The sequence below is a fragment of the Anarhichas minor genome, unplaced genomic scaffold, assembly GCF_050575085.1.
Source record: "Anarhichas minor isolate MPS153535 unplaced genomic scaffold, ASM5057508v1 ptg000041l, whole genome shotgun sequence".
In the NCBI taxonomy this organism is placed as follows: Eukaryota; Metazoa; Chordata; class Actinopteri; order Perciformes; family Anarhichadidae; genus Anarhichas; species Anarhichas minor.
In genome coordinates, this window is record NW_027466487.1 from 2,924,713 (window position 1) to 2,943,098 (window position 18,386).

At 44.2% G+C, this 18,386-nt stretch overlaps 1 protein-coding gene across 2 annotated transcripts; it reads left to right on the forward strand.

The window, feature by feature from the left end:
* The first annotated feature begins 3,604 nt into the window (after window positions 1–3,604).
* Window positions 3,605–17,736, forward strand: LOC142969360 (ataxin-1-like). Of its 2 annotated transcripts, none has more exons than XM_076109222.1 (3): window positions 3,605–3,731; window positions 10,291–12,330; window positions 13,775–17,736. In XM_076109222.1, exons 2-3 carry the CDS (start codon window positions 10,558–10,560, stop codon window positions 14,468–14,470), a joined length of 2,469 nt encoding a protein of 822 aa, XP_075965337.1. In that variant the 5' UTR covers window positions 3,605–3,731; window positions 10,291–10,557; the 3' UTR covers window positions 14,471–17,736. The 2 variants fall into 2 exon arrangements, with proteins under 2 accessions (XP_075965337.1, XP_075965336.1); XM_076109221.1 differs by lacking the exon at window positions 3,605–3,731 and adding an exon at window positions 5,637–6,537.
* Window positions 17,737–18,386: the final 650 nt, after the last annotated feature.

The following is an 18,386-nucleotide window of genomic DNA, read 5'->3' on the forward strand; positions in this document are numbered from 1 at the left end:
GGTATAGCATGCATACCACTTTCTATGACATAACATTAGGTTTCTGGGTGTTTGTGTTTTTGAATCAGTAGATTTCTGCAGAAGAGGAGAAGAAGAGCTTGAGTTGTCAAGACAACCATGGAGGCTGCATTGGTTACTGCAGAGACGTTCAGCTTTTTCTCTCCTCCTCAACAAATGTTGCTTTTAAGGTAGTACAGTATCTGATGTGCATTTGCCGCATTGATATGTTTGAAGAGAGACCGAAGGGTAGAAATTGGCCTAAAAGATGTTTTCCCTCTGGTATCATCTTGAAAGCTGTTTGGCAAATTCTTGACAGTCTTCGTCATGTCAAGAGAGACTGTGCCGTAGTTCCACTTCACAAATGATTTGGACTAAGGAGGTGCTGCATGCAATTGCCAGCTGCATTATTTACAATACAATCAACACAACACTCTCAAGACCTTTAAATAAGACTGGGAAACAGGCAGCAAAGGAATAAAAGCGATCCCAACATTTTGCCTGATGTAGCAATATATATATATATGTTTCTTTATCATCAATGCTTTAGTCATTCAGACTGTACTTTCCCACAAAGTCAAAATACAGCAGCCAATGTATTTTGGACTTTTAGTTATATGTATTATGGTATAGAATAGAAATTCTTGGGGGGAAATAAATCGAATTAGCAAGAGCTAGAAAACAGAGATAAAAACCAAAATGCAGTGACCGTTCTCCAGTTATATGAGGCTAGCTGGTGAAATAATCCAAACCAAAGCCAATTTACCTGCTTTTTCCTCTAAGTTTTTTGAGGCTATGACATCATAGTATCTAAGTTTGTGATACAGATAAGGCAGTAATTAAATGTGAAAAAGTATCAGCAGATAAACTAGTCCTGGTAAACGCTAACTTGACTAGCTTAGCTTAGCAGAGTAGTATTTCTTTTTGTACATAGTGTTTTCATGGTGCTTTTTAGATTGTCCAATCGAGAGTGCAGTATCTAAATCTTTTTTTTTGTTGTTGATTTAATGTAAAGTCTGTGACAATGATTAATAATCAACCTAAATGGCATAAGATTAAGGTTTTACAACATATATAGCCCATTTGTCACACAGTTGGCTTTAAACTCCACACTCTGTTTTTCTCAACTTCACAGTTTCTTGTTGCTCTCCGCCTTTGTAATGCAAAGCCTACTGTTGGCAGGTACTGTTGGCCACTCTGATATGATTATGTGGCTCTCTGGCAGTGTTTGTTTTTCATACATATGAATATAAATGAAATACAATTGAGGCAACAAGACATTTACTTTCCTTTAAATGTGATATTTTGAGATATATTATCTATCTTCAAAATAAAATACTGACGTTTACAGGTATATGGTGTTATATACGAAGGCGATGTTTGTTTGAATATTGAAATAAGACACATAATCCAAGCTGGGAGAACTAGTGTCGATGTTCTCTACTTAATTGTTATAAATGAGTAGGCTATATCGTTTATTTTATTGTCTCAACTGAAGGTAAGGCTGAAGGCTGCTGTGTGAACCTGGTATTGAACCTGCACACTGCACGAGGCTTTCTCTGAGGTCACTGAGGTCATTTCAGTGGCTTTTGGGTTCCTAAAATGAATATCCAAATCAGGAAATAATGAAAGAAACAGCATGGACTCATGTTGATTATTTTTAACTTGTACTTTATATTGACATACATGTTATAACATGCAATGGATATTATCATTAACAGAATTTAATTGGTTCATTTCTTTTTCCGTTAAACTACCCAACAAATACACGATGGAGATATTTGGAAAAACTTAAAATCAGCTAAAACTTTTCACAGTGTTGTCACACCATTTGGTGTTTTTCTGATTGATATGGTTCATAGTTTGAACAAACTCTACTGAGTTCCTCCTCCACAAATCATTCCCACCCAATTCTTTAGTTGCCTAAACTATGTTCTGGGGATGTGCGTAAGCGACTTGCTATTTTCAGCTGAATGAAAAGAGTCTTGGACTCAGGAAGAAATCTGTTTTGATCTGCTGAATTTGGCTTTCACCACATGCACAGTATGGTGCAACAGAGTTAAATAGCTCAGTTTAATAATCTCCTACAGTAAAACCACAATCTACTGAGAAGAATGATGTTCTATTTGCTGTCTCGTGTCGCTGGATCAATATGTTATCCTCAGTAACATCAATACCACATGTACCACTATGAGAAAAATGTCTGTTTTTGGTTTATGTTTGTGAGATGTCTGTGGTATTATTAGCCTGATAGTAATCATTTTTGATGTTACAGGTTGAACACTTCCTAAACTATGCGCTGCCTCAACTATGAATCACATTGCACTTGTTTTGAAAAAGGAAAACATTAAAAAAACTAATCTTCAAGCTTGGCACTTCTGATGGTTATTTAGTAGTTACAAATAGATTACATCACAGCCCATTTTTCATATTTGTGTAGATAACCATTTCCTGCATGACCTTATAATAACCTGAAAATACACAGGACACTATCTCTTTGTTATTATTTCGCACCTAAAGTGTACAATGAAGCTGAGTAGATGTCTCACATCTAGCATGCACCCAAACAGAGAGGTGAGCTCAGTATCACCTGCCTGTTGGATTTGCTGTCCCCCTTTGCTCTTTTCATTAACTGCTGAATTCACTGGCTTTCAATAGGCCCTTTCAACGTGTCATGCTACACCACCATTGAGCTACAGCCACGTCGCCACCCATCTTTCTTAATGGGGACTGGAGAGACTGTGGAGCTGCCTTGTTGCCATGGCAGCAAGTGCTTTCACATTCTCCCCACATCGCGTGGAAGTGTGCACGCCGTTCCCTCCAAACTGGAGCGCGCCACAGCAGAGGCAGGTCTGCTCTCAGACAGAACCGAGCCAGGTTTATTTACCTCCCGCTCTGATACCAGATGCCCTCCTAATCCAACCACCTACACTCCACTTTCCATTCTCTTTATTACTAATGGCTGGTATTTTCCCACTGGCTGCTGTCACATACTGAACTTTGCTGGAAAACTGTATAATATGTCTTCAGGCTTTGTTGTTATTACTGTGGGTATCAATGTCAATTATTTCTAAGGTAAACCTATACCTGGGGTGACTGGTTTAGTGGGATTAACTTTTTTCAGATAGAGAAGAAAGCCAGAGTGAGAAAGAAAACAATCAGAAATTAGAGTTAGAATTTCAACAGGTAACGTTAGATCGCCGATGAATTAAGCAGCGTGGCCGTCAGTTTAAAGAAGTGAGTACGTCATCCACCACCGTTTTAAATTATAAAGCCATCACCGAATACAAGAGCAAGTACATGCACCCGTTTTTTAATTGTTTGCATGCAAGCGTGTCTGTGTGTGTTCATGTAAGCGCGTGTGCATGCGCTTGCGAGCGTGTTTTTGTGGCTTTCAGAGTTTCGGCGCAAGTTTGTGCACCTCTCCTCCTCCGAACCATATATGTGCAGTATTTTTGCCAATTGCTTTGAACATATGTTCTTGAAACATGCTGATTAAGTTCATTAATGCAAACAGTGGCACACAATCAGCCTTCCATTTCCCATATGTGACTGAGTGCATCATACATGCTTCCCTGTGCTGTGCGCACGAGGATTAGTGTTGCATGTCTGGACATGTCTGCTGCTTTAGCGGAGGGCTCACTCGGCTCCCGTGAGTTTATGGTGAATATGCAGAGCAGAATGTGGGTAATGATGCTTGGATAATTGTTTGCCGGACACTGAACAGTTTCAAGGTAATGTGATCTTATTCAGATTTGTGAGGAGCTTGCGGTTGAAAAAGTTCACCCCGGAACTTTGTGTGTTGCTTCGCAGTAAAGGTCATGCAGTGTTTTCATAGTGCGTTCCGCTGAAGGCTACTGTTTATGAGCACGAGAGAGCTTAGAGACATCTATGTGTTTGAAGAATGAAGCAATGGAGGCTTAAGCATAGCAATGAATGTTGATTTGCTGAGATTGTGAGTAGTGCTGCTGCTGCAAATACTAACCCCCATTTATACTCTTCAGGATCATCAGCTTTCAGTAGTTTATGTTTGTAAGATGACATAGATCTTATTGTGGTTTGGAGCACCCCCTCTCATTATGTGTGCACCATACTGAAGAATGTAACACTGAGTTGTGTGGGCTCAGAGTAAGAGTCTTATCATGTTGGACCACAATAATCAGCATCCAATAATGTTCAGTGGTATCTGAAAAACTCAACAAAGATTAAATATGCCTGATCTGTGTTGGAGACTTTCCAGTAACGCTTAAGATTGCGGCCCACAGTGCTCACGATAATTCTCCCCAATTTACAGTTGAATGTTTTTGGGCTGACGGTGTACCGGTACAGTACGTACTGATGCGTGCATGTAGGTACAAGCGAACAAATTGTGAAGTAAGGGAATAAGGGGGACATTCCCACTAAGTGTATTGTCAGGAACATGCTGTGGTAAACTGTTACTTTTGTTATATTGTAGGCCTACTCATGAGGTACAACATTGTACTTACAGGGGACTGAAGCGGCTTGAGGTGGTTCGGGTTCATGTGGATTGACTCTGCTGTTCATTGCTGGGAGTACAGTAATGATGAGGTTTCTCAGTAAATACAGCTCAACCAGAAAATTGGGAGTGTCCATCTAACAGCCAAGGCAGGTGTAGAAGATGATCGATTTTATGCCCCGTGTTACTGTTATGATCAGAGGATCACAGTGTGACAGTGAAAGGACACAAACACGACAGTCACAATGAGCCGTGGGTCATTTCGTAACTTTCAAATTCAGTCACGCAGTGAACAGCTTTGCTTCATGCAACTCCAGCTGAATTTGTGAATTCTCTCAAAGCTTATTTCAGCTCACTTGGCTGACATTAATTCTGACCTTCATTGTATAGTAAGAGAATTTAAGGCAAGGAAACCGCAATCTCTTGCTGACGCCCTCTGGGATTGTGTTGACATTGACCTGGCAGCTTCTTTTAGTCACAGCTGTAAGACGAGGGTATAGCCCCTTGGTGAGGAAGACATGCAGCATGTTATTTTTTCTCAGATTTAGCAGCTGAGGAAACTCGAGTGGTTCAGTGTGTGTGTGAGAGAGAGAGACATCGCAGCACTGGGCCAGGTGGGTTGCGGGATAAAGAGATTCTCCAAATTATACTTTGATGAGTTGGTTTGATTGTTTATAATTCAAGGGGTAATTTCTACATGCAATTTAGTCACTGCTGCACATAATTCCCTTCAGCTATGCACAGTACACCTCTTATTGGATGCGCCCGTGAGAAAGTCAAGAGCCTATGTGGGTGCAATACTATTCACTCGGCTTGTTGTTGTAGTAGCAGCATTGTGTGGCTTTTGCATTTTTTGTCGGTGTTTCCTCCAGTCTGCAGTCTAGGTGGAGGGGACACCCTGCTTGTCCAGTGGGGTGAGGCCACTGCAGCTTGGCTCTTTCTGCTGTGTGCTGTACAGGATAAGGAGGAGGCCTTCGTGAGGCGAGGGCCCCAGTGCCAAGAGGCTGTGGGGTGGGTGTTTGTCAGCGCTGCCTGCCTGCACTGAGGGAAATATCTCTGGGTAAGAGATGGTAAGGTAGGGAGCTGGGGAGACCTGAGGAGACCTGGGAAGGGGATGGCGGGTTACTCTCACTCCCTTTGCAGCTGAACAGAGGTTGAGACTCTTAATTGTAGAGCAGCTCACAGGGCAGATTATGAAGAGATTTGTCTCTGCGGGTAAAATGCATATGAAAATGAACAAGAAGGAAGCAGTGCATTATAACAGCTTTGGTGTGCTAACACACTGAACAATGTAATCCTCTTGACGGCTTGTGTGCCTGCATATGTGTTATGTCTCTGCATTTATATGCCAGTGTGAATATCCCACAGTTATTCACATCCATGCAGTATGTCCGTCTGAGCAAACGCTTTCTGAATCTCCAGCTCTCTCTCTCTCTCTCTCTCTCTCTCCCTCCCTCCCTCACCCTCCGTCTGTTGTTCCCTCCCCCTCCTTCCCTCTCTGTGTGAGCGTAGACTGGGCGCTAAGCCAAGTAGAGTGTGTTTTTTGAATGAATACCTGATGCGGCTGATGAGGCTGGCTGGGGGAGGAGCTGTGTCAGTGGAGTACTGAGAGAAGAGAGAGAGAGAGAGAAAGAAAGAAAGAGGAGGTAGAGAGGGAAAGGGAGAGAGGCAGAGAGAGAGAGAGAGAAGCAGCCAAGCAGAGAGGGAGCTGGCGGTCTGGTGGCCTTGCATAACACACGTTGGAGCAGCCTTGAACGCAGGACTTGGTGTTAGCTTCAGCAGTGGGGAACTTCCTTTCCCGTCAGCTCGTTGCAGGCGCAGCGCAGCCTCCAAACCGGAGAGTCGAGAGAGGAAGGCATAGCTGGAGCAGCTACAGCACAGGCTCCAGGAGGGGAGAGCGGCACAAAGGAGAGATTCAGGAAGAGGACTCCTAGGAAACACGTCTCACACACAGACAGACAGACACACACACACAGACAGACAGACGCACACACATACGCACACACAGAGAGGCAGGAAGAATCATTGGACATGCTCTGCAAGCAGTGGCTGTGGAGAAACTGGTGAGCTATTCTTAGTACTCTAACCAGAGGAGGGGAGGAGGGATGGGGGGGGGGGGGGGGGGGGTTGTCTTTTCCTCTTGATTTGTTGCATAGTAGTATTTTCTGCCCTACTACTACACTCATGCGCTCTAACTGTCATTGTAAAGCCCCCAGAGGCTACAGTCACAGCATTTGTCACAGTTGTGGGATTCATCAGCATTGACCCCGTTTGGTTGTAGTTGTGCCCGCTCTGCTCGTATACTGTGTGAGATTGGTGTGTGTCGGGCAGTGATGCAGAACTCTGGAGTCATTGTGAAGACAAACAGCCTGAACCCACTGCCTGTTCTTACTGTCTGCTTTAGTCTGCCACACGGTTGGTCCGCCTCTTAAAGGCACATGCGCCACTGTTGTCCAAAGAAGGGCAGTAAAATGGCTCTTTTGGGTTTTACAAAAAGCCGTACACTGTATTGATCGGCTATGTGGTTAGAGCAGCTATGTTTGTAAGGGGGTTGAGGGGAGGTCCTACTTATATGCAGCAAATCACACATACATGCACGCACATATTGTCTTCCTCAGTAGCTCCCCCTCTGTTTCAAGCCAGAGCTCAGATTGATAATGATGTTTTTGTTTTCTATATATAGACGTTTGCTGTACGGGGTTATTCACTGTGTCTGTATGAGTGGTCTAGCAGGTGAAACGGGATTTATAGCAGTATTGACAACAGGTTCATCACGCCAGGGTCATTGCATTAGCTTTTTGCATGAATCTTTAGCATCTTTTGCCACTGAATTATTTTCTTGCCTGTCTATTGCCTCCCTGCATCATCCTGCTGCAGAGAGGTGCTATTGCTATGAAACCGTGTGGATCAATGCGATGAGTAAATAATGGGTCTGAGAGCGTGAGAGAAGAAGACTCGGTGCACAGACGGAAGGAGTCAAGGTGGGGGGACCGGAGGAGCTGACGACTGCTGCGTAAGAGAGGAGATTTTACTCTGCTGCTGGGAGGGGAGGGGGGGGGGGGGGGGGGCTCTCACCTGGAGACAACAGAGAGGAGCAGATGAGGCTGTCTCATCTGCTCTCCTGCCTGCATGGTGACGGCAGACAAACGCCGCTACACAGACAATGTTTCTCAGCTTTTTTTATGTGGGAGTATGAAAGAGGATCACATGCGAGGCTGGCTCAATCACTCTGTCTGAGCTGGGAGTCAGTGTGATGAGCGTAACAGCGAGCGTCCTGTCCCCTCTCACTCTCGGATGCCATCCCTCCATAGAGGGGACAGTCCTGGGCCAGGGGACCGACTCACCGAGCTCACCTTTGTTCTCCATAGTGTCACATAGGCCGTATGTTAGTTGGTGTCAATATTCTAATAATAGGCTGATGCTGGAAAATGTAGTGATGCTTTTGGCTGCTGCGCTGTGTGTGTGTGTGTGTGTGTGTGTGTGTGTGTGTGTGTGTGTGTGTGTGTGTGTGTGTGTGTGTGTGTGTGTGTGTGTGTGTGTGTGTGTGTGTGTGTGTGTGTGTGTGTCACTATGTGCAGAGCGTGCTGTGTGCAGGTCATATGAGGAAAGGAAAGACACCGTCTTTCAGAGCATCCCGTTGTATCTGGGTTTGTTGACAGCAACGGTGTGTATTTTTTGTGGCGTTTGGAAATCAGATAATGCTGGCTTTGTCTTCCAAATGCTGCTGTGATCACAGGAGGTACTTGTGCTTCAGATGTGATGTCATTACAGTGTTGACACGGTGTTGCTGAGATGGGGTTGTTGCCACTGAGCGATGCTGCACAGTGTAGCTCAGGCTGTAGCAGCGGCTGTGTTGCTGATCGGGAATCTCTGCGCGTGGCGGGGGCTATGGCGCTCTGATGCTGCAGGCGCTGCTCAATGTGGGTCAGGAGAAGCAGCACTCTGTCTTCTCCCCATTCCCCATCCTCACTCCCTCTTTATCGTTCCTAATCTTCTTTCTTCTCTCACCCCCCACCCCTCTTACTCCCTTTCCTTCCTTCTACACAGTTCTGTCATCTCACGTTGCCTTCCTCCCTCTCCTCCCCCTCACTCTCCTCTTTCCGTTTCTGTTTCTCTCCAGCTCTGCCGCTCTCCCCCTTTGTTACATCTGGTGGATCCACCAGGCTGTGTGTGGTTAGATGAATTACACAGAGCTTTTTGCTGCTTTTGGATGCAGTGACCTTGTCAAAGCCAGCATTAGAGGTAGCTGCATCTAACTGACCAAGGTCGCCTTGTGTATGTTTTTTTTTTTTTTTCCCCCACTCTGTCTTTATGTAACATGTCTGTGGCTGCCTGCTGTAGTGAACCTCCTCTGTAATATGAAAATACAATTTAGCACTGTCAAATAGCCTAGCACCTCTGAATGTAGGAGTAGAACAATGAATGAATGGATGGACGTGTGAGTTTGTGTCAAACACCGTATCTCTGTGGGGCCTCTGGCTAATGAACAACTCAGAGTCGTGTGCATTGACCCACAGATAAACCTGCAGGAAAGAACAGTCCAGCTAAAAACAACAACCTTGAAAGCATGAGCTCATGGCAAGCGAAATGCTGCATGTAATTGTTGTTGAATTGCTGTATGCACTGCACATTGTGTTTTCTTGTGTGTGCATGTTCAAGCTACGTGAGCATGCCTACATATGAATCTACAGTTGAGTCTACTAGACTGTATTTTGGTAATGGCTAGCTGCTGTTGTGGCTTGTTGACACAGTTAGTTAGTTACCTTTCACTAACCCACCGTCTGTTCGTCATGAGTTCCACTAACCTTCACATCTCTTGCTCAGAATAAAGAGCCTTTGTCAGTACTTATTACTTACCCTCCCGTCTGTCTCTCACTAAACTAAACTCAAGGACCTTCTCATTCATTGTTTGTCGTCCACTTTGTATTCCCTTGAACTTTGAAACACCACTCAAACGGGCTAAAGCGGAAAGCCATTGTTAGAACATTTTTGAAGTACCCATTTACGCTTCTTGCAGAATGTTCCATAACCAAATTTCAAGCCATATTGTTTTCACTTTATTTTTCTGATGAGCCCAGTGACCCAGAGTTCCTGTCTGGAGGTGGATGTTATATTTACAGTAGCCCCACTGACTCGACACAAGACAAGGGAGTGTTAAAAACAAAGACAAAAACATAAGCTCCTTTGAGGCTGTTACTCTGTTCCGTTATCCACTCTGCTCTGCTTTCTTACCCTAGAGCCTGGAGCAAAGTAACAGCCAACAGCAACGTTTATACACATGAGCGTGTACACACACACCCCAGACACACTAACAGCGCAGTTAGGAAACTCCTGCTAGGTTATGGAAACATGAAAGAGCCTTTTTCCATGTTATGTAAATGATGACACACAACATCGTCCTGTACTTTCCATGTAAACCATTTATCGTTACTCATGGAAATGCTGGTTGAGTTTTCACAGATTAGTCCATTGTAGATCCTCGAGGGGCATCTTCAGAGGTTCTTCGTATGTACACAGAATGGCCAACATGTTGTGTTCAGGAGCATCAGACTAACACAAATCAGATGCAGTCATTTTACAAGGTACCACCTTGTGGCAAAACAAAGAACAACACCTCCACAAACATGAAAGTGGTGACATTTCTAAGAGTGAAGCATTTCTTCGGAACAGTTTGTGAATATGGTTCAGTTTTATCTATACAGCCAAAAAATCAGAAGCTGGCCTGAAGGACTTAACAATCTAAACAGCTTAAGATTTGGACTCAGTTTAATTTTCTGTTGCCTGCTTATCTGATTTGAGCTTTTCTCTGCCATCAGATTCCTGCCGACATTGTGGAAGAGGTGGATCGGTCAGAGATGATTCCTCATGAAGTCTATGGAGCTCATTTTGTGAGCTGGAGTGACTCCATCTTCTCTGGCCTGAGACCTGGAGCCGTCTACCAGTGAACACAAAGAGAGCCAGAGCCACACAGCACACAGAGAGGCAGACGACTTCACACAACCACTGAGTGGAGGAGGGAGACGAAGAAACACCCAGAACAACTTCAAATTAACAACTGGGAGTTTTAAAACCACACTGGCACAATGAAATCCAACCAGGAGCGAAGTAATGGATGTCTGCCTCCTAAGAAGCGTGAGATGCTGTCTCTGGAGCACAGGCCAGTGGTAGTAGCCACAGCGACACCTCCAGCTGCAGTGGTTCCCGATCCACACACAGAGAACCTAGCATGGCTGGCAAGTGTAGCCAGTGAACGCTGCAAATCCAGAGACGCAGAGAGCCCGAGATGTCCCATCTCCTCCACTTCCTCCTCTTCTCTCTCCACCTCTATCCACTCCTCTGCCACTCCTCTGTCGGCGGTGCCCCTGGCCTCTCTGCCTGCAGTTTACCCCACGGCCCTTCCCCAGCAGGCCGGCACTATCCAATTTGCTCAGCTGGGACCCAACGTTCAGTTCATCAGCTCTGGGCCCTATGCTGGCTACATCTCCTCTCACATCATCTCCGCCAATGCCGGCTCTGCACATAACAGCTCGACCATAGCACAGCGTCCCCAGCTGGACGGTTACACCACTGCCCTCATCTCCCCCAACACCAAAGGGGAGCAGCAGTTTCACATAGGCCTCTCTCCCACAGAACTGACTCCTGTGTCGCTTCCTAGCTCCCCCCAAGTCACCAGCCAGTACATTCACCTGGACAGCAGAAACGCCCTCACTTCACCCACGGCCCACCTCCAGCTCCACCCTCACACAGCTGTCCTCCCTCAAACGCTAACCCTGGCTCCCTCCCAGCTGTTGGTACAGTATGCAGATGGTTCATTTGGGAAGAGACCAGAGGGGCATGCTAAGGGTCTGCTGAATGGGGAATTAGAGTTGGTCAAACAGATTAAAAATCCCAGTCATCAAATGAACCATCAGCAGGTCCAGAGCTATGAGGCCAGACATATCCTCCTGCCTGCCGACTACGGCCAAAACCCTTCAGGACTTCAGACCTCCTTGGTGCTGTTGGCCCAGCCCAACCATGGAGCCGAACGTGAAACTGGCTCAAATAAGATCTCCTTCGTCCAGACTGAGAAAGGAGGCATCTGTTTGGGGAAACCAGTGTCGAGATCATCCTCCTTCACCTCCCTCTCTTCCTCAGATATGGTTAAGTCTGTTGCTCCTCATACAGTCATCCATACCACTCTACCCCACGAGGAGCTGCCAGCCAGTCTCTATTCCTCCACACAGTCACCCATAATTGGCTATATCACCAGTGCAAATCAGCATGCTGTCAGCTACCATGCGGCACTGCCTCAGCACCTGGTCATCCCCAGTGGCCAGTCCCTCCTCATTCCAGTCAGTGGCACCAATAACGGCACAGAAATCGAGGTTAGTCGTACTGTCTGTAACGCCCTGACTGCTACGACTACTCAAATATCCACCGCCATGCCGCACGCCTATCTGGCGACAGCCCTGTCCAAGTGTGAGGCGCTTGGGCCAGATGGACATCAACCACCCCGTGCTGTCGCTCAGGCACCGGCGATGCCAGTCCTGCCCCCGAACCCAGCGCCTGCAGTGGCGGCAGCTCCCTCCCCAACTCCTGCTCCCAGTCCCGCCCCTGTTTCCATCCAAGCCTCCCACTCCATCTCCTCTCCCTCTTCCCCTGTGGAGCTTCCGCCGTTCTTCATGCGAGGATCCATCATCCAGCTGGCCGATGGGGAGCTGAAGCGCGTGGAGGACCTGAAGACGGAGGACTTCATTCAGAGTGCTGAGATTAGCAGTGAGCTGAAGATTGATTCCAGCACGGTTGAGCGTATTGACAATGGACAGAGTCCTAATGCTGTGGTCATACAGTTTTCTGTGGGAGAGCTCAAAGCCCAGGTAAGTTACTCCACATTCATCATGCTTGTGTGCTACAGCTTTGGAGCAGTCTTGTAAAAAAAGTCTATAAAAAAGCCACTGTGGCAGATAGCAACACACACATAAATAAATAGTCACCAGAGTTCTGTATTTTATCTAAATGTAATGGTTGTGATGAGAAAATGTAAAAAGGGATCCACTGTGATGAGCACAATTGAGCTCCCCTTGTGCTCACTATGGTCATCAATTAAGCCCTCAGCTGCAAAATAAAAATCCATGTAATTCATCTCTGCAGAACTGAGAGAACTGAGAACAATCCTCTTCCTCATAATTATTTTCACATCATTATGTTGCAAGCTACCGGTTGTTCCCCAGCAGTACCAACACTGCTCCCTCTTGTGTACCAGATGCCAAAATATATATATATATTTCATTGTGCAGACCTCGGCTTTTGAAAGGCAAAAAGCCATTACTTTAACAGACAGAAATGTTAATGTCTGTAAATGGTTGCAACAGTCTGACTTTTTCCATCCCGATACAGATGTGATACCTGGGCTTTGGGTATCGGCTGATACCGAGTACTGATCCCATACCAGTTTAATTAATGTGCTGTATGCCTCACTGGGTGACTGGGATCGCTATTGTATGTGCAAGGCACCATCAGGCCTGACTTAAACATTGTTTCATAACTTTGTGAAACAAAATATAAAAAATAGAATCATCGATCTACATTTTATGAATTCTTCTTCTTCTTTCAGGGTCAGATTTCATGACCCGCATATTTGATTTGGCATTGGTTTTGAGCCCCTATTCACAGCGAGGAAACATTGCTTACCACAGCACCAGCGTGCCCTATACAACAGGAATTCCAGCACAAATGTAAACGTCTCTAACTGCAGCAACAAATTGGTCAAAAACAAGACCGTATTCAAATACAATTCCAGCATATAATCTAGCTGTTTGAGCCAGTATCGGCCTAATATCCGGTGCAAATCTGTAAAGAGTAAAGACTGCAGAGCTCGACTGATACTGGATTCTTAAGGCTGATATCAATATTGATATTTTAGAGTTAAATGGAAAAAAACATGTTTTAACATGAATACATAATCCAAACAAACATTTTTGATAAGGATCTGTTTCATTTGGTTATTAAAGACTTTTATTAAAGACAATTCCAGTCTTGTAGACAACATGTGGTTGGCATTTCTGTACAGCAAAAAAGCCTAAAACCGGCTAAATATGAAAATGTTTAGTCGCACTTGACAGATTTTTGGTCTCATGTGCCACTGAAATGGTCACACTCTGGAGCCATGCAACAGAATGATTTCCAAGATGCATAGTCCCATACAAATGTGCACATGGGGGCATTCAACAGATGTGTTTCTTTTATAAATCCTCCACAAATATTTCAGTCTGTATCCAGCTAAAAGCTAACGGTGTCTGTTGTGCATGTGCTCATCTCCAGGTGTGTGTGGAGGTGCTGGTGGAGTATCCCTTCTTTGTATTTGGCCAGGGCTGGTCATCCTGCTGCCCAGACAGGACCACCCAGCTGTTTGAGCTGTCCTGTGCTAAGCTGTGTGTGGGTGATGTATGCGTGTCGCTGACCCTCCGCGGCTTGAGGACCACTTCAGTAACAGACAGCCAGGCTTTGGGCACCAAGCTGAAGACGGCTCACTTCTCTGATTCTTGTCACAATGCGGATGCCCCCGTAAAAAATAGTGCCACTCCAAATGCTGCAGGCAGAAATAGTGGCCTCCTCATGAAGGCTTCCAGCGCAGACCGGCTGGAGAGGGAGCAGCTTACTGGACCAGTACAAGGACTCGAGCTACCGCCAGGATTGGGACTAGTTCCAGGACCAGGGGAGGAGATCTATGGAGCTGGACCAATGCTGGCAGTCTCTGGGACTGTAGAAGTGAGACGGGAATCAGTGAAAACTGACATGCCCGCTCTTACCAAAATACAATGCAGTGATCCAGAGAGACCCACGGTCCGCAAGAGACGCTGGTCAGCTCCAGAGCGTGACCAGACTGAACGAGCTGAGGAGGAGCCTCCTCTGACTCTGCCCAAACCGTCCTTCATCCCTCAGGAGGTTAAAATCAGCATAGAGGGCCACTCCAGTATTGGGCGTGAAAGATGCTTGAATAAGAGAATAGACTGTTGAGAGAACTTCAAGGAATTTTGATGACCCATGGTTTGCTTTGTGTTTATTCCCTCTCTACTACTGTAATATAGGCTGAGTTTACACAGTATTTACATGTTTTCTTTTCCTTCACACAAGTCTGATATCTACAATGAAGGACAGTAGAGCACCTTCATGAGTGGTATCAAACCCGAGATCAGTGCAATCATTGCTTAAAGCAAAAATGAATGCAGCGTGAATGTTGAGCATGAATGGAAGTCCGACACCTGAGAGACTTTTGACTTGCGTGTCACACATCATAAGCTGATTCTCCTTTGTCACGTGGCAGACCAGTCGACCATTCCTCTTATCACATGAACAAGCACAGACCCCGATGTCAGCGTGTACAAAGCGGGTGACCATATTTTTATTATCAACCTGTTTGTTTCTCTGTTTATTTGGTTTGTAGTGATGTTTGTAAGTGGTTGAAGTCAAAGAGAGACCGTGTGTCAGTGACAATGCTCGATCATCATGGCTGTGGTCTTTGCTGCCTTGTGTTTCTGATGAGGTTTTATTTAATTACAGTTTTTTTCATTTTCATACCACTGCAGATGTGTGCGCTGCCGCAGGTGGCTTTGAGACACTTTTCTCCAAGTGTATGTGCCTGTGTGTGTGTGTGTGTGTGTGTGTGTGTGTGTGTGCGCGCGCGTGTGTATGTTGGTCTGTTTGTGTTTTTCTGTGTGGCCGTCAGATGGAGCACAGATTTAAGGCGTGTTTCAGTGGCCGTAGCTGTGAGCTCAGTCGTCAACACGACCTGCAAATATCAAGACTGAAAAGGCCTGAATGTAAGTCACTGAATTAGTCCTCAATCAATATATCATTTGATACCGTTGCTTTACAATGTGTGGGTGACAGCAGTTGCACATGGGTGCATTTCTCTGATGAAGTTCCTCAGTCAAATCTATCTTCATAGTTTAGAAGTCTCATACTTTCAAAGACAGCATGTGTTCCTTGTTAATGTCCATTTTTAACCCTGCTATGTGCAGCAATTTCAAATCTGTACAAATACAAATAAACATAGTATTTCTATGTAATACTACAAATGAGATTGTAGCCAATTTAAGTGTGGACTTGTACTGCAATATAAACTCTCGTTGGCCAACTTGCCTGACTGCATTCATTTATTTTTTTGGCCACTTGAGGGCAGCAAACTAAACACAACACTGACATATTATTACCTTCTAGATTTGATACGGCAAACTTAGAAAACGATTGACCAATTATACATCCAGCCACACAGATCATCATTCATTTGGAGTCATCTGTCAGGCGGTCTGATGAATATTAGTCCAGTTCACCCTACTTGTTGCTCTGTTTTGGTCTCAACCAGCTCCTGAGGGAAATCTCTGGCCCTTGAGTTGCTAAATTCTCCATCCATATATATATATATATATACCGAGTTTGCAGCACCACATGTTTAGGATTTTACCATTGAAACCTATTTTCCTCAATGATGGCATGCCTTTCTTAATATCCTACAGTTCATACTCAGGAACAGTGTACCTGTAAGCGTGAGTTGCGAGCTTGTGTGTGTTGGTCTGAGACAGTATATGTTTGTCCACAGTCAGTGTGTATGTGTGTGTGTGTGTCCTGAGCAGCAGCACTTTGATTAAGCATCCAGCAGGAGTGTGGTGGTGTCCCTGTCCGCTGTTAGATATAAAGAAAATAATCGACTGACTGTTTTTCATCCGTCCCACAGGTTTATCACTAAGAGAAAACATTATATACCAGGGCAGGGAATGTAAACACACATCGCGCAAACTATCTCAACTTTATTTTTGATGACTGTAGAGCTATACAGAGAAAGAAAGAGAGTGGAAGAGCCAGTGAGAGTTGATCATGTACAGTACATTGTATCCTGGAGAGTGTACAGTGTGTGTGTGTGTGTGTGTGTGTGTGTGTGTGTGTGTGTGCGTGTATAGATATTCTAACCCTTATGTAGCCTATGTACTGTATGTGCCACAGCGCCTCCTTCTTCAATCATTCCATTAACTCACCATTATCAAGTGGTCCTGCTATCGTTTCGGTCAGTTCAGGTATTGATCTAATGTCCATGAATGTGCTACAGTTCTTTGGAAACATCTACATACATTTGGCCTCCTCAGAATAGAATTTGACTTGCACACTGTAACATGTATGTGAACTGCAATTCATAATAATAGCCATTGACCTTTTATGACTCCTGAAAGGTGTTAATTGTAAACCCAGTAACCAGACTGTTCTCTTCTGTTTGTGTTTGACTGCTCAGGCTTAACACTGCCCAGTGACTGTTCTTCACCAAAATGATGTGGTCTTATATTCTTCACTGTTACAAAGTAGAGGTACTGTTTCATCAGTTTGTCTTTGTAGTCATTTCCTCTCTCGTGAGCCTGGCCTGTGTTTGTCATGTTTTTTCAAAAGACATTTTTTTTTTTTTCAATTACAGACCTGAAATGACACCATGACACAGACAAATCTTTGAAATTTAGAATTGATGCTTAAAGGAATAATTTCACATTTTGCGAAATAAACTTTGTATTCTTGCTGAGTGTGGGGTGATTCGGCAAGAAAGCAAATAAGTTCATTACTGATATGTTCCTAAAAGGCCCTGCACACCCTCAAAATGGTTTGCTCATAAATATGCTTAAACTGGGCCACTTAAAATTTGTAAGAGCCTTTCTAAATGATGTTGAATATGGTGTATAAGCACCGCCTTGTGGTGATCTATGGAATTGCACTTTGTTATATGGGGTGGGGGTGGGGTTTAGTCTAACTAATACACAGAAGTAATGTACAGCATGTCTGAGAGAAACTGTACTCTGTCAGTACAGCATCTCAGTGATTTGTAAATAGTCAAAGTCTTCCATTATAATGTTGGTATGACCTTGCTGACAGTGGAGAGGAAAAACACTGATCCTGATGTACAGACCTTTGAAGTGAAGTTTAATTTAAAAAATACATCATTTATTTGAAAGAAATACAGGATATAGCGTCACCTAAGATATTTTTTTTCACACCAGCTCAAAAAACAGGAAATTATGGGAGTAAAAGACTTTAAAAAAAAGGATTTTGTAAATCGGTCCGTTTGTTGGATAAATCTCAGCCAAGATGCAGTATGTCCTACGTACAGTATGTCGTAAGTATCAATAATGTTCCCTCATTTTGATGGTGTTGAGGTTTGCTAGTCAGAAACTGTTTAATCTTTACTTCAAATGTTTGATTTTACATTTGATCAAATATATTCAAAGAAATAAAAGTCTAAAGAATAACTGCATTATGACTCTTTTTTTGTGAAAATGGTTAAGACAGAGAAGGTGTGTTTTGGAAGCACTTTGTATGTGAAGATGTGGTTTATCAGCTGTGTGCTTGTGATAAACCGTCATGCCCGATCAGCGCTAGGTTATTATAATGTTAGTAAATTATATACATGTTTTTGATTACAAAAAAAATATTATCTTTTGGATTACTTTAAAATCAAACATTAAATATATTGCACCAATATGGACGTAGCCACAACAATTTGAGTTTATTCATGGTCGTACTTGTGTGAGGAAAACAGATCTTTAACCATAACTGACCATGCCTTGGTTGCCCACAACCCAAGGCATAGCATCCTGCTCTAATCAACCAGAAGATTACCAGAGGCCACCTCAGCCTGCAGAGTAATGCTGACAGGCAAGCTTGTTAAGTTTGACCTGAACTTTACTTTATAGAACTTCCACTCTTTCACAGGTCAGGTCAAAGGAAGGGTTTTTGGTTGCTTTTATCGCTATATACAATTAGGACTTTTTAGCAACTACTTGGCCGTACACATATAAACCAAACAGTGTTCTAAAACGGTGCTTCCCAATTTAGGGACCGTAAGAAAGAAGAAAAATACTGTTTTGTTTCTCAATTTCAGATCCCTTTTTGTCTTCTT